This window comes from Phacochoerus africanus, chromosome 2 (genome assembly GCF_016906955.1).
Source record: "Phacochoerus africanus isolate WHEZ1 chromosome 2, ROS_Pafr_v1, whole genome shotgun sequence".
Classification (NCBI taxonomy): domain Eukaryota; kingdom Metazoa; phylum Chordata; class Mammalia; order Artiodactyla; family Suidae; genus Phacochoerus; species Phacochoerus africanus.
Genome location: NC_062545.1, coordinates 271,209,339 through 271,225,346, shown reverse-complemented (window position 1 = coordinate 271,225,346; position 16,008 = coordinate 271,209,339). Strand labels below are relative to the sequence as shown.

Sequence of the window (16,008 nt, the reverse complement as noted above, 5' to 3'; positions counted from 1 at the left end):
GTCAGCCATCAGAACGCGGGAAGAAAACCCAGCCTGGTGAAGAGAGATTTTTCAAGAAGAGGGGGACAGATGTTGTGGCAAAGTCAAGGAAGATGAAGGTGCAAACACTGGCAGAATTCACAGTTCTGAGAAGCAGCTCGGGCAGGGCTACCGAGGGAGGGGTGATCGGAGGCTGCACAGGTCACTTTCCTCAGCCTCCCCCCCTCCCCACATCCTGCCTCCCACCTGAGCCAGGCAGCCCAGGCCGGGAAGCAACGAGTCACCAACATCAGAGGGGCCCAGAGGCACTACCTGAGCCACCGGGAGGAGAGGCACCTCCTGCATGAACGCCACACACCTGCCTTTCTGTGGCCATTCTCAGAGCCCCTGGATGTGTGAAGCGAGAGCCCTGCTCCCTGGAGGTTCCCCTTCCAGGTCACCACCCTTCCGACCCGCCTCCGGACCCATCGGCTGTGATTCCCTCCCCTCCAAGCACTTCGGTTTTCACTTTGCTGCTGCAGATGAGTCCAGCTCTCTGGGTCAGTTGGGCAGGAAGGTGCACAGAGCAAGCACAACGCGTGCACGTGCAGCACGGGCTGTAATTACAGAGTGACTTGCCCACACTGAATCCCATGGCCCCAGGTCACTCCTGTCTAAGTCAGTCTCCTGGTGGGAGCGCCCTGACCAGAGAAAAGGTTTCACCCACTTCCAGCTGCTCAGGCCCCAAACCTAGGAGCGTCCTTTGGTCCCTTCCTTACTTCATCGCTGAGGGCCCACCAGTCGTGAATCCTGCCAACTCTGTCTTCCGAATGCCGCCCCGATCGCTCTCGTCTCTCCACGTCCACTGCCACCTCCCTGACGCTGGGCAACACGACCTCACTCCTGGATTCTGCCCTAGCCCCCAGCCCGGCTCATTCCCGTGCTGGCCCCCTTGCACCCCTCACTCAGTTTGTTTTTCGCATAGTAGCAACAGCAATTTAAAAAACAAAAAGCCACCAGATCATGTCTGTCTCCTGTTTGAAACCCTTCAATGCACTTAGGAGAGCCCCCGACTCCTCCCCAGCTGAGCCCTTCCCAGTTGCCCCCGCTGCCCGATCACCAACCTCCCTGAGGCCTGCTACGCTCTGGCCACACTAGCCTGGAGTTTCTTTCACTATGGCCTTTGCACTGGCTGTGCCCTCCTCTTGGCATGGCTGGCTCCTTCTTGTCACTCAGGCCTCAGAGAGGCCTCCCCTGAACACTGGCTCGGTCCCCCTCGCAGCCTCCTCTTTTAGTCTCTAGCATCCCTTTTATTGCCGTCTGACAGCCCTTGGTTCATTCCTTCATGCATGCAATGAACATTTATTGCACCAGCCAGACTAGGCATATGTTTATTCTCCCTCAAAAACGTGTCTGTCTCACCTGGATAACACAGAAGCCCATGAAGACTGGGGCCTTGACCACAGCCTCACAGCCTGGCATGGAGGGGGTGTTTGATAAAGGCTTGATTTGCAGAATGAATAAGAGCTGCATGATATGTGTGCTCAGGATACCAGAACTGCTGATAGGACTTCTTGTATGTCTCATGGCTTTGAAGTGGCCAATGTTCCAAAGTGGCCCAGTCGTAGGATAAATCAGACCCTGTCTGCGCTTTTCCAGGCAGGAGCAGGTGACTCCCGCTCTGTTTGTGCATCCAGCCAGCATTTACTGGGGGCCTCTTATGAGCAGGCCTAAGCACCATGTCAGCCTCTGTCCTGTCCCAGCTCACCCACTGCTGGTACTCCACAGCCAGCTATGGACAGGCCAACAGCCAGCCGTGGACAGGCCGATGACATGCCTGGCCCGCCTGCTAATGACCGACTGGCCCTTGCTGAAACCGAATGGCAGATCTCCTCCACACCTGTGACCTCTTCCACCCAGGTTTCCCAGATAACCAGGGTTTCAATGCGACCCCAGGGACAGCACTCTGGGAGCTGGCCACACCCTGTCCCCAGGTGCTGTGTACCAGACTCATTTCCCCAGCCCCACTTCTTCGTCTTCTTCTTCTTTTTTTTTGTTTTTTTTTTTGTCTTTTTAGAGCTGCACCCGCAGCACCTGGATGTTCCCAGGCTAGGGGTCCAATCGAAGCTGCAGCTGCTGGCCACAGCCACAGCCACACGAGATCTGAGCCTCGTCTGCGACCTACACCACAGCTCACAGCCACACCGGATCCTTTACCCACCGAGCAAGGCCAGGGATCGAACCTGCATCCTCATGGATGCTAGCCAGATTTGTTTCTGCTGCGCCATGAAGGGAACTCCCCCTAGCCCCACATCTCAAGCAGTGCATGTGCGCATTTTCCCCTGTCCTGTGTCCAACCTGATTCCAACATCAGGTTCCATCACAGACAAGCATCCAGCACACCAGCCAAGAACATGGACCATGTGTCCAGCAAGACAAAGCTATATCCCACTGGCTCTGATGCTCCCTAGCTCTGTGATCTCAGACAGGTCACTGCAACTCTTGGAACCTCAGTTTCTTTCTCTGAGAAATGAAGACTATAAAAGCACTGACCTTTGGGGCTTCTATGGCTGGTGTGCCTGCTCCCGCCGCCCGCTGCCCTGTGAGCCCATGAGATCTCACCAGTCTCAGATCAGGGGACAAGTGGGGACAAGGGAAAGAGCAATTTTTTGGTAACGTTTCTACAGCTAATCTCATTACCAGAAAAAGAAGTAGCAAAAGAAGGATGCACAATAAGCACAACTCAAACAACCAGCATATGCTTGGCTGGGCACCAGGGACATGGGGAAAAACTCTTGACTTCATCATGAAGAAAGCAATCAAAGAGAGAGGCAGACCTGTAAACAAAACTGTAGGAGTTTCCTAGTGGCTCAGCAGGTTAAGGGGCCGGTCACTCTTGTGGCTCTGGTTACTGCTATGGTGCAGGTTCGATCCCAGGCCCGGGAACTTCTGCATGGCAAAGATGCGGCTAAAAAACAAAAAAACTGCAGAGCAGACCCCCGTGCGCTTTGCCACAACAGGTACAGAGAGAGTGTCGGAAACACAACGGCACCGTGGATTCCACTGTGCTGGGGGTGATTAGAATGAGGGAGAAAGATGGTGAGTCTGGGCCCCACTATTTCCCAAATGCTCTGGCCCAGCCACTTTCCTCGGATTGACAGGACGGGGGGCAAAAGCGGAGAGTCTGGTCTAAAACAAAGACTGGAGTTCCCGTCATGGCGCAATCCAACTAGGAACCATGGGGTTGCAGGTTCGATCCCTGGCCTCGCTCAGTGGGTTAAGGATCCAGCGTTGCCGTGAGCTGTGGTGTAGGTCACAGACGTGGCTCAGATCTGGCATTGCTGTGGCTCTGGCATAGGCTGGGGGCCACAGCTCTGATTAGACCCCTAGCCTGGGAACCTCCACATGACGCAGGAGCAGCCCAAGAAATGGCAAAAAGACAAAAAACAAAACAAAACAAACAAACAAACAAAGACTGAGAGGTGGGTTTGCCCAGAACACACAGCTCCCAACACACGACCTTGGAAATGTCATGTCATGTAATCCACACAGCATGTAGCACCTCCTCTCCCCCTCACACCACTGTTGTCAGTTTCTAGTCTTATCTCCTGGGATGCTGCCTCCCCCACCCCTTTTGCCCTGGTAAGTGGCCCTCTGTAACCAAGGAAACGGTCCTGGCTCTCAGCCTTTAGGGGACCATGGGGAGATTTCTTAGAAAAAAGAAGAGCTGTTGGTGCCAGGGGTCACCTGTCCTTTGGTGACACACCATCTCAGCTCCCCGGCCTCTGCCTGGCTCCCACTTGCTAGATGCCCACTGAGATGTCACAGTCAGCGCCCAACGCCAGGGGACTGGGAGCAACAGACGCCACAACTAACCAAGGAATGAGTGGCCAAAAGGCAACCTTCAGGGCCTGGCAGCAGCTCTCCGGCTCGCTGGCCGTGTGTCCCCTCCCTGGTGGGCCCTCCTCCGACTTCCCTTTCCCAGATCAAGGGACAAGTGGGGAGAGGGAAAGGAGTTCTTTTCTGGCAACACTTCTAGGGCTAATCTCATTACCAGAAATTACCAGAGACCAGTTGCCAGGCCAGCAGCAGCCACGGCCAGGACAGAGGCTCCGCCGCCTGGGACAGTACCAATAGCGAACTGCTCTCGTCGTCAAAGCTCCTATCAGAGGACTTAGGATAGAGGAGTTAAAACACTAAACAGGCCCTGCCCTCTTGTTTTGAGCGACAAGACGGACTGGAATCGTCCTTCTCGCTGAGCTCCGTGGGGTGAGGTGGTTTAAGCCGGCGCCTCTGCAACCAGACCGCCTGGGCCGAAGCCGGCTCTGCCTCTCAGCCGGTACCCTGCAAAGCCCCCCGCTGCTCCGGGCCGGCGCTTCCTCGTCTGTAAGGAGGATAACGAACAGCAGTGCCTGCCTTTGTGGGCAGCTGTCAGGAGGAAATGCGTTACCACGGGGAAAACTTTGAGAGCAGCGCCTGGCCCGTCTGCAGGGAAGAACAGCTGACCCGCATGGGCTGGAAGCGGGTTAGATAGGAGGCCCATGCCTTCGAATGGGTCCTGGGTGGATAACTCACTCCAGGCTCTCTGGGGAGCCGTGGGAGATTTATTGTCATCGCAGCAAAGACTCATCGATCACAGTGATGACTTGGCCGCCCTGCAGCAGTGCTCTGTCAGGCCACACGGGGTGGTCCTGCGGGTCGTTCCGGCCTGACGCTGCCCCAGGTCCTGGTCAGGGCCCAGCACCCTGCGGAGAACACTGGCCAAAGCTTCCTGGATGGGCCCTGCCCATGCCTGAGTGGGGGCATCGCTGTGCGGCCCTCACCGCCTGTGCAGCTTATGGGGACCGCCCAGAGTCCCTGCGCGACTGACAGTAAGGTCTGCGCACTGTGAGAATCGCCATTCCTTCTTCCGGCACACACACAGCTCCTGGCAGGCCAAGAAACCATAGCGGCATCTAAATGATGGAAAATTCATTTGAGAAAGAATCTCCAAGCAACTTTTGTAAAAAGCTTCACAGCTCAGATGGACTCAAGGAATCACAGGGCTGGCAGCAGCCACAGAGACAGCGGCTTCCAACTTGCTTTCGACCTCCCAAGCCATTGCTCAACTCAAGTTCACCCAGAAGCCTAGGACATAAAACTGATAAAAACAGAGCTGCTCTGGCAGAAACCGTGCCCAGGCAGTCGGCTGAGCGCCCTCCCTGCTCTCCCCCAGCCCCTGCTGGCCCCAAGGCAGCTCCAAGGAACCTGCGGGGGCTCCACGAGGCCCTGAGGGAGAACCACAGATCCAGGCCAGCCCCTGAGAAGATCCAAGGAGACAAATCCCTCAGCATCGCTCTGCGCAGACGGGGCCGGCACGCAAACCCAGTTTCCTGACTCCAGGCTAGCGCCTCCCTCTCCACTTTGCTGAGGCTAGATCTATGGAAAACTGCAATTTAAAGAAGCAGGGCTCACTTCTGGTCACCCACAACATAATCCCAAGTATTTTAAAGGCCCCTGAACTAGCCAAGTCTGAAACAGAGGCCAGCCCCACAGACTGGCCGAAAGAAGTTCGGAAATGAGTTGCAGAGGCACAGCTGACAATTTCCTTCAGTTCGGTGGGACATAAACAGGTCTTGAAAGGCTTGGGCTGTGTGGCTGCGAGAGACCCCGGGACCAGGCGGGCCAGGAGGCCAATGCTAATGAGCTATGGAAATAGCAGTCACTTCCCCCTGTCAGGCACGGTGCCAAGCGAAGGAGGATAAAGAGGTCTGAGATATTTTAAAAGTATTTTTACAGCAGAAAAACTTTCCTACAGACTCAATTATATAACTATCAGACTCCACCTCTGAGCTGAAATTATCCATGGCCTTCAGGAAAAAAAAATAATAATTTTTCCCTACACGAGGGTCACAGGTTTCTCCAGAGAAACGCTTAGCTGTACAGCCAGCAACCCAGGGCAGCTGCAAACCATCAGCCCAGAAAACTTCCCAAGGGCAGTTTGGAGCGGAGGGCAGAAGTCATGCCACAGACCCCGCCATCCCACAGGAGGTTGTCGGGTCCGGAAAGGCAGTGCTCGGGGGGCCTGCTGACCCCAGCCCCGTCAGTGTCCTCCCAACGTCCTTATCCCTAAGCGGAGAGAGAGGACGCCCAGGGAACACTGCACTAGCCCACAGTAATCCTCTGTCCTCGGCAAAGGGCAGACAGAGGAAGGCCTCTGGGGCCTGGGGGATGCAGGGCTTCAAGGACACGACAGCCCAAACCCAAGGAACAGACTTAGGAAGATGAACTTACAGCCCAGGTTTTCGTCAGCCTGAAGATGGGTGCGCTTTGTAATGCTGACACCACAGACATGAGAGAATGAAGGTTGTTGAGTTCTAGAAGTTTCTGCAAAAAAAAGATATGGAATAAATCATTTTGCTGCTATAAACAACAGAACAAAAACATGCTCAAGTGTTACCAAATGTTGTCATATTTAAGAAATGCAATTACACTTAAAAACATCCCATGTAGAAAAATATAGTTCTAGGAAGTTCATAGAAACCATATGCTCTTTTTCTTCCCAATTGTCAAAAGGTGAGTCTGCATCTAGAACATTTGCAAAATTTCATAAGCTGACTAGTCTGGCTGCTGGACAGAAACACAGTTCGGGATGAGGTTGGATAATATCCTTTCTGTTCTTTTTTGAGATGAATTTGAACTGTCCCAGCAGGCTACTGCAAACGGAAACCCCAGCTGTGCCAACAATGTCATTGTGGGTCTTCTGTGGTTACCTTAACACCCGAGCGAGGGGGGCTGAGGAGAGATGGCATCCATCTGCATAATCCCCCCTCAGCTGGGAAGACGGAGCCCCGGCTGCCCAGCTGCTTGACTGTGCACCTCTGAACCAGACCCCGAGTTAGTGAGAACATTTGGATGTAATTCCGTCTCAGACAAGCTCCTGACCGTGGACGGCAGCAGAAGGAGACACAGACGAGAGTAAGAGCAGAAAAATGTAATTGCTCCCTTCTCGGTTTTATGCTGAGGGAAACCTGCTAACAGGACCCGGGGCCCGCTTCCCACTCTCGGGAGGCAGGGAGGTCTGTGCAGCCGGCAGGCTCCATGGAACCAAGAGGCCTGCTTCCCAGCCCGGTTCCCACCACTCGCGAGTCCTCTGGCACGTTACCTAAGCCTCCTGGGCCTCGACATCCTCCCGTTTAGGAGGGGGGGAGGACACACAGCGCCTCCGCCGCACGGGACGGGGCACGTGAACTGCCCAGGCCAGGGCCTGGCTGGTTCTTGGGCCGGAGGACCGGTCCCCAAGCCCCCCGCCCCACCCCCACCGCTCGTCTTGGGTCCTTCCAAACTGAGATGCCACTTCCCCTAACATGTCCCTCCTGACCATGCTCCCAGATCTAGGAAGGTTGGGGGCCCGCCCGTGTGCTCCCACAGTAGCCCGTGCTTCTCCTCAGCACGCTGGGCTGTATTTGCTTTTACGTGGCCCCTCTCACCCTGGACTATGTGCCCCCTGCCAGCAGGGGCGAAGCTGTATCCATCATATCCCAAGGGCCCCGGACAGCACAGGGCAGGGCCCAGTAAAATGAACAAATAATTGAAAAGCCCTCAGGCCGAGTCCTCGTGGAGTCCGCACTGGGGAGGCCTGCCTTACCGCGCAGGTGAATACTTCCTTTCACACATCCTGCAACACTCCCCAACTGTTTCCTGTGTGTCGTCATCGATTCTCTGGGGGGAACTGAATCTGAATTGCTGTGCCTGTCACAGAATTTCTTTTAGAGCGGACGGTTCTCTGGGAGAGCGTCTAATCCACCCCTTCCAGGTCATAGATGGAGACTAAGGCCCAGAGGAAAGAGGGGCTGGCACAGGAACACACACCCAGGGCCCGGGGCCAGCGGGCTCATCTGCCACCAGGAGACGGTGGGGCTTAAGGAGGAATCATCGCGGATCCTCTGGGCAGAGACTCTAAGCTCATTTCCAAGCTGAAGGCACCAGGTGGGCTGGAACTTTGTCCCACTTTCTCTCGTGGCCCAGATGAACTCACGGACAGCAACAAGTATCCTTAAGCCCGGTGCAGCCCCAGGCACTTCAGAATACCCGGGACATAGGACATAAAAGTCTCCACGCCCCTCACCACAAGGGCACAGAGAGGTGCTCCATCTGACTCGCTGTGGGGCGCAGGCATAGATGCTCACCTCTCTAAGCCTCCCCTTCCTCCTCCGGAAACAGGACAAGAATTATGTGAGTGTCAAATGCAATCCTTCCTGTAAAGCAGCTGCTCAGACGCCTGGTCTGAGCAGGGCCTCAGTAAAGGTCAGCTGGCCTGGGACCCGGGTGGAAAGACAACGTGATGCATGAGCAGGTGGTGAACCAGGCAGAACAGGGCTCTGCTGGGTCCAGGCAAGCCCTGTGGTCGGGGCGCAGTGCAGTGGGAGGAGCGGGCAGGACCGTGTCAGAGATGGGAGTGGTCCAGGAAGGCCCGCGGGATCACAGCCTGGGCTGGGAGAGATGACGGGAAAGATGGGATAAAGACCTGAGCCTGTGCCCCGCAGCTGGCAGGCCAGGGTCAGGAGGTGGGAGTCGGGGGCAGCAGGGCCCAGGCTTAAGCAGAGGATAGGGTGGGGTGAGCTCTGCTGCCTGGGGACCAAACGTACAGGATGTGACGGTATCATAAACACTGACGCTCACTGCAAGCCATCACGGCCCAGCACTGGCTAAACCCGAAGAGGAGGATGAATGGATCCCAGGGGTGGCCCCCGGGGCCTGCGGAGCATCTGTGAAAGGCCAGCTAAAAAGGACGGTCGGCTGCCAAAGCCACCAGGTGGAGGGGCAGCTGGCTCTGTGTGCACGAGCGGGCGGCCAGGCTGGTCCCACAGCCGCCTCTGCCTGGGGAAGTCAGGTCACAGCCCCGTCGGAACCCTGCCCAGCAAAACCAGGGCAAATCAGCTCCCAAAGTACTGAGGAAACACATTTTTGAGAAAAAAAAAAAAAAAGGAAAGGAAGGGGAAAAATAATAAGAAAACAGCTTACCTTGGCTATTTTCACAAAATGGCTCAGGATTTCTGCCCTTATTTTTAAAGTCTGTGCTGTTAGAATTTCTCGTACAACCCAAAAACTGACCTGTAGAGTCAAATACACACATACACACACACACACACCAGAAAAGCTGTTTAATGCCAGACCACCCAAGTTGTCCTGCCCACCACTTCCATAGGCTTTCCAAGAGGTTGGGAGACTGGAGAACACACCCTAAGGTTGCATGAGGTCACGAGGCTGAGGGTTCCTTTATGACACCCAACCCTGCACGTGGGTCCCCTGCTCTCAGCACCAACTCTCCAACACACACAGTGGTGCTGAGAGAAATAAGTACTTCCGGCATCATCCAGGGGACTTACTGGGCCTCCCTGATACATGGGTCTCTCTGAAGGTGCTTCAGGGAATTTTGAGATGATTCAGACCAGATTCCTGCTCAGCAGGATCACAGTCGTAGGGAGACGATGGATGGATGGATGGATGGATGGATGGACAAATGGCCCCATGCAATCCATGTCCCCAGCCAGCCCCAAGACAAGAAGGATTCACTGACACTTGCCTAACCATAACAAAGTTAATTTTCTAAGAGAGGTTTGCCCAATAATTTATAAGTATCTCTCAAAGTTCCGTGAAGCAATGCAGGTTAAAGGGCACATTCTTCTGGAGACAGTATATACCAAAAGGATATACTGGTACTCAGGATTCAGAATATCATTCATGCTTGACCTCTCACGTAAATCAGCATTCCCGAGCCCTTTGCATCCTTTGGTGGGGACAAGAGAGTCATCTACCAGTGTCTGGTGGGCTCGCACGATTCCTCAATAAAACAGAAGGGGCTTTGTGCCAAGAAACACTGGGAAGTGGTTTGCTTTCCTGTTTACATTTCATTACTATAACAACAGAGCTCTGTGAAACACAGATGCCCAAGAGTGCAATGACAGCACACAAAGAAAGGAGGAGAGATGGGCAGAGCATGGGGCATGGGTGGGATGAAAGCCCAGACATCTAAAACCTCTAAATTTTACGAAGAATAAAATCGTTAAGGATATCCCAGAGTTCACAAAGTAAGTTTACTGCTGCAACCAAATGAATTCTTCTTATTGACAAACTGTCACTTTCCAATGAGAAAACAAGAGAAAATGAACCAAGGACCAAAAATTTGCTTTTTATACTAAGCAGGAATATTACAGAAAAGTTTTCTCTGTATAATTATCTGTAGTTGCCTGCAGGACATGCCTGGGTTTCCACAGAATCGGTTTTTCCAAGAAACTGCCTAAAATTAAGTTCAGACTCAAATGCTTACTAGCCAGTGATGGAAGAAAGATTTTCTGGATACCAAGTGAGATGCCCACAAACCTTATATTTTAATACATGCACATGTTCATGCCACATAAATCTCGTGTGATAGTTTATACGTAAATTTAAGAGATTCTTAACGTGCCCCCAAATCACACGTATTTAAGGCATAATTAGGGACCATGGCAGAGTGGACTCCAGGGCCTGCAGAGGCGATTCTGGATCAGCCCGATTCAGCAGACTTTCATGAAGCGCTTACTGTGTGCTCGCGACACTGTGAGCCCAGACATGTCCGTCCTCGCCTGAGAGGGAGGAGACCAAAGGAGGAGGCAGGACCCTCCAGAAGTCACTGCGCCGAAAGGCAGCCGGCAATCATGGTCATCAAAGAAGTTCAAAGCCAGGGAACTAGAGGCAGGGGGCTTCACAGAGGAGGTAGGCCTCAAAGAGGAGGAGACTTTCAACAGGCCAAGAGACCAGGGAAAGCTGAATAGGCCGACAGGACTGCAGGTGCTGCAGGTGCCCTGTGGGGTGGGGGTGGGGAGGGACCCTGATGCTGCAAAGGGAAGCGAGGGCCAGACTTTCGGGGTTTGGAGCACCAAGGGGACACTCCGCTGCTGCACAGGGAGAGTTCCGGAGGCTTCTGAGCACAGGACGTGGGCAGGGACACCCATCAGGAAGCTAAGTGACCCATCAGGAGGCCTGAGCTAGGGCCATGTGAAAGGAGATGGAGGGAAGGGGCCGGAGAGAAAGACATTATAAAAGTAGAATCAGCATAGTTTTGAGCATCTTTCATTCTGTTTTTTTAACTACAAAATTAAGAGACGCTTAATGAAGAAAACAAGGGAAACAGAGTTAAGCACAAAAGACAGAAATCCTGGAGTTCCCACTGTGGCGCAGTGGGTAACGAATCCGACTAGGAACCATGAGGTTGCGGGTTTGATCCCTGGCCTTGCTTAGTGGGCTAAGGATCCGGCATTGCCGTGAGCTGTGTTGCAGATCGAGCAATGCTCGGATCCCGAGTTGCTGTGGCTGTGGCATAGGCTGGTGGCTACAGCTCCGATTTGACCCCTAGCCTGGGAACCTCCATATGCCATGGGTGCGACCCTAGAAAAGACAAAAAGACAAAAAAAAAAGACTGAACTCCTTCTCACATACAGACCCCAAGATAAGGTATGTGACCTTCTCAAAACATGTATTTATTATGTCTTAGAAGAAAACACGTTTGTCTAGTCCTTTGAGCCATAGAACACGTCTGTCTTTTTCAATTACACTGGTATACACAAATCATACTATCACAAGAATTTTTATAGATATATAAGAATATGAATATATTTTCTAGCAGCAGCCAAGTGTTTCACCCTAGGGATATATCATCATTAAGGAACCTCCTGCTGTTGGAGAGATTATTCCTAACTATCTTATTGTGATAGCCAATGCTGTGGTGAACATATTTATACATATATCTTTAAGCATTTTTAAATTAAGCCCTGAGGATGAATTCCTGTAAGGTGGAGTAAATAAAAGTATGTGTTCCTTTCTTTCAAAAGCATAAATTTAAAAACGTGGCCTCCAAAGGTCTATTTGCTGAGCCATCAATAAGTTGGAGCCAATCCATGTTCCCACACACAGGCGAGTACCAGTTATCACAGCTCTTTTTCACTTTACTAACCTAATGGACAACTGATGGCTCACTGTAGCTCTTTTGCATTCTTTCGTGACTACGCAGGTGACATTTTTTGCACTTTTTTTTTTCCCAGTTTTTTGTTTCAAATTATCAACAGGCTGCTTGTACTATCTGTTTGTGAATTACCTGGGTCAGGTCCTCCACCCACCTTTCTATTGGACACGTGTCCTCAAACTCTTGATTAGTGAGAGGTCTTTTACGTGAAAGAGAACACATTAGCCCTTTGCGAGTCATATACTGTGCCCAGAGTGGGAGACTGATACCGCTATACACTGTTTAGGGGACCAATTCACAGGACCATTTTGAAGAACCACTTGACTGTATCGTTCCAGATGTTAAAGTGAGAGTTCCTGTCGTGGCTCAGGGGTTAACGAACCCGGCTAGCATCCGTGAGGACTCGGGGTCGATCCCTGGCCTTGCTCAGCGGGTTAAGGATCCTGCGTTGCTGTGGCTACAGTGTAGGCCAGCAGCTACAGCTCTGATTTGACCCCTAGCCTGGGAACCTCCATATGCCACAGATGCGGTCCTAAAAAGACAAAAGACCAAAAAAAAAAAAGGTTAAAGTAATATTCTCTCTCTAACATTTTACAAGAGTTCACAGAAGCACTGTTTATAAAGCAAAAGAATATGCCCATCAGTAGGGAACTGGCTGCATAAATGATGCTATCACCTCAAACTTTGGGAGGAAGTCACTATGGAAGGAGGGAGGCAGCTGTGCTCCACCTTTTTGAGGGCAAAATAGCTACACAGACTCTGGAATTTTTCTGCACAGGAGGGTTGTCCCGTCTCCCCAATTCATTTATTCTATTATTTACTTATATCAGAATGAACTCATGGATATTTATTTTACATTTTGGGTTTTAACCCAATACTGTCCTTTATTTTGTGGCTGTAATTGTTCCAGATTTGGCCGCTGAGCGCTAGCTTCGACGTACCCCAGCATGGCTGTGGTTGGTTTTTTGAGCACTTTCTTGCTTTCTGCCACTACAAGATGCTACAGGCTTATCCTGTACATTCCTTGCCCCAGTCCGACACCAGCCACTTCTCCAAGGAGCCCTGGCTCCTCTCATTAGATGGTGATATTAGAACCCCAGATCTGGGAGCTAGGTGTGCTTATGCTACTGGAGTATCACTGCTTCCAGGTCCTCTCAGATCACAGAGCAAGGAAGTGTGTGTGTGTGTGTGTGTGTGTGTGTGTGTGTGTACATGCTAACTCTTGAATATACATGTATCTATACATATTTCTATATGTAACCGTCCGTATCTATATTAAGCTAAATATGAGCTCAGGCTAATGTCTCCATGTCACCAACTGCAAGGCCTTACTTGCCATATGGAGCATTCTAGCCTTCTTTTCCTTGCTCCTCTCTAACTTCCCACTCCAGCAGGTGGGGGAAAGCTGGCTCCCACCATCTGCCATCCACTTCCTTAATTGTCCAGTTCCGGTGTTTAGGCACAGCGGCTCCAGAACTGTGACCCATGCCCCTCGGGAAACAACTTCATCAGAGCAACTGCTTATACACCGTGCCTTTCGTCTTTCGTCTCTCAGGCTCCCTCATTTCCAGAGTTACTTAAGCCAGCACCTTTCCCCTCACCCTTCTCAGTGAGGTTGCTATATACATTTATAACGCAGTTAGGTTCATTCGTTATGAACCTAACTTCGTATAAATGCCTTCCATTCTAGAACCCCTTAGTCTCCACCATGAGTTTTTTTAAATCTGCATATACTGAGGTCTCCTCTTAGTGCTGTGACGTTCTATGGGTTTTCACGTGTGCACAGTGGCCCGTATCCAACATGGCAGAATCATCCAGGATAGTTTCACCACCTAAAAAATAGCCTGTTCTTCACCTACTCAACCCTCTCCCCTTCCCACACCCCTGGCAGCCACTGATCTGTTTACCGTCTTTAGGGTTTTATCTTTTCCAGAATTTTTTCTACATTTTCTAGAATGTGAAAAAGAAAAAAGTAAAGGAGGAAATCACAATTGTGTTGCCTTTTCAGACTGGCTTCTTTCACTTAGCGATGTGTATTTAAGATTCATCCATGTCTTTACATGGCTTGATGGCTTCTTCTCTCTTTTTTTTTTTTCCTTTGGATGAATACTGTTCCATTGTATGAATTTATCAGTATTGAAGGACATCTTACTTTGAGTATTTGACCACTGTCAATAAAGTTGCTATGAATATTTGTGTGCTGTGTTGTGTGTGTGCACACAAGATTTCAAATAAACTGGATAAATATTGAGGGGTGTTATTGCCAGATCATACCATTTTTCATTCCGACTGACAACAAATGAGAGTTTATGTTGTTCCAAATACTTGCCAACAATTGGTATTGTCAGATTTGGGGGGGGGGGTGTTTGGGGGATTTTTTTTTTTTCAGTATTTTAGCCATTCTAATAGGTGTGTAGTGTTTGGCATTACCCCGGTGGCAAATAATATCAAGCATCTTTTCACATGTTTATTTGCCCTTGGTATATCTTCTTTGGTGAAGTATTTGTTCAGATCTTTGGCTTGGTTTTTTTTCTTTTCTTATTGTTGAGTTTTAAGAATATAGTCTCTTGGGAGTTCCCGTCGTGGTGCAGCGGAAACGAATCCGACTAGGAACCATGAGGTTGTGGGTTCGATCCCTGGCCTTGCTCAGTGGGTTAAGGATCCGGTGTTGCGGTGAGCTGTGGTGTAGGTCGCAGACATGACTCAGATCTGGCACTGCTGTGGCCCTGGTGTAGGCCAGCAGCAACAGTTCTGATTAGACCCCTAGCCTGGGAACCTCCATATGCTGCGGGTGAGGCCCTAAAAAGACAAAAGACAAAAAAAAAAAAAAATATATATATATATATATATATATATAGTCTCTTATCAGATATGTGTTTTGCAAATATTTTCCCCAGTCTATGCTTTGTCTTTTTTTTTTTTTTTTGCTATTTCTTTGGGCCGCTCCTGCGGCATATGGAGGTTCCCAGGCTAGGGGTCGAATCAGAGCCGTAGCCACTGGCCTACGCCAGAGCCACAGCAACGCGGGATCCGAGCCGAGTCTCCAATCTACACCACAGCTCACGGCAACGCCGTATCGTTAACCCGCTGAGCAAGGGCAGGGATCGAACCCACAACCTCATGGTTCCTAGTCAGATTCGTTAACCACTGCGCCACGACGGGAACTCCTGCTTTGTCTTTTAATTCTCTTAACAGTATCTTTTTCAGAAGAGAAGATTTTAATTTTAATAAAGTCCAACTGATCAATTTTTTCTTTCATGGACTGTGCTTTGGTATTATAGCTTATAACTCATCACCAAAGGTCAAATAGATTTTCCTCCTTGTTTTCTTCTAAAAAGTTTTATAGTTTTGTCTTTTACATTTAGGTGTATGATCAATTTTGAGTTAATTTTTATGGAAGGCCCAAAGTCCTGTATCTGATTCTTTTTTTCACATACACAAAAATATTCCAATTGTTCCAGCACCACTTGTCGAAGAAATTACCCTTTCTCCACTGAATGCCCTCACGCATTTGTCAAAATCAGTTGACTCTATTTGTGTGGGTCTGTTTCTCTGTTTTATCATTGTAGGTATCTATTCTTTTGCTAACACCATGCTATCTTGATTACTGCAGCTTTAAAATCAGTTCTGAAATCAGATAGAGTGAGACTTCCAACTTTGTTCTTTTTCTGATTATCCTGTCTTTAGCCTTTCCACATAAACTTTAGAATCAATTTGTTGATATTTATAAAACAGCTTGCAGGGATTTCCATCGGGGTTGAATTCATTCTATATATCAAGTTGGGAAAAAGTGACATCTCAATCATGTCTTTTTTTTTTTTTTTTGGCAGCGGCATGCAGCACCTTGATATGGGATCTCAGTTCCCAAGCCAGGGACTGAACTTGGTCTGAGGCTGTGAAAGTGCCATGTCCTAACCACCAGACCACCAGGGAACTCCCAATAATGAGTCTTCTAATCTATGAAGATGGACTATCTCTCTATTTCCATCTATTTTTCTTTCTTTCATCAGTGTCTTACAGTTTTCTGTATATGGGATCTATACATACTTTCTTAGATTTATACTTAAGTA

At 50.3% G+C, this 16,008-nt stretch overlaps 1 protein-coding gene across 9 annotated transcripts in view; it reads right to left on the bottom strand.

Annotated features, from left to right (window-relative positions):
* The window catches only part of RALGPS1 (Ral GEF with PH domain and SH3 binding motif 1), a 291,847-nt gene that overhangs the window by 161,911 nt on the left and 113,928 nt on the right, over positions 1-16,008 (bottom strand). For 7 of the 9 annotated variants that reach the window (XM_047768428.1, XM_047768433.1, XM_047768434.1 and 4 more), the window contains exons 6-7: positions 8,962-9,051; positions 6,232-6,324 (exon numbers count right to left, since the gene is read on the bottom strand). In XM_047768428.1, coding sequence (XP_047624384.1) covers positions 6,232-6,324; positions 8,962-9,051 — 183 coding nt within the window. The remainder of the gene's footprint in view (positions 1-6,231; positions 6,325-8,961; positions 9,052-16,008) is intronic. The other 2 variants (XM_047768432.1, XM_047768435.1) reach the window with 1 other exon arrangement.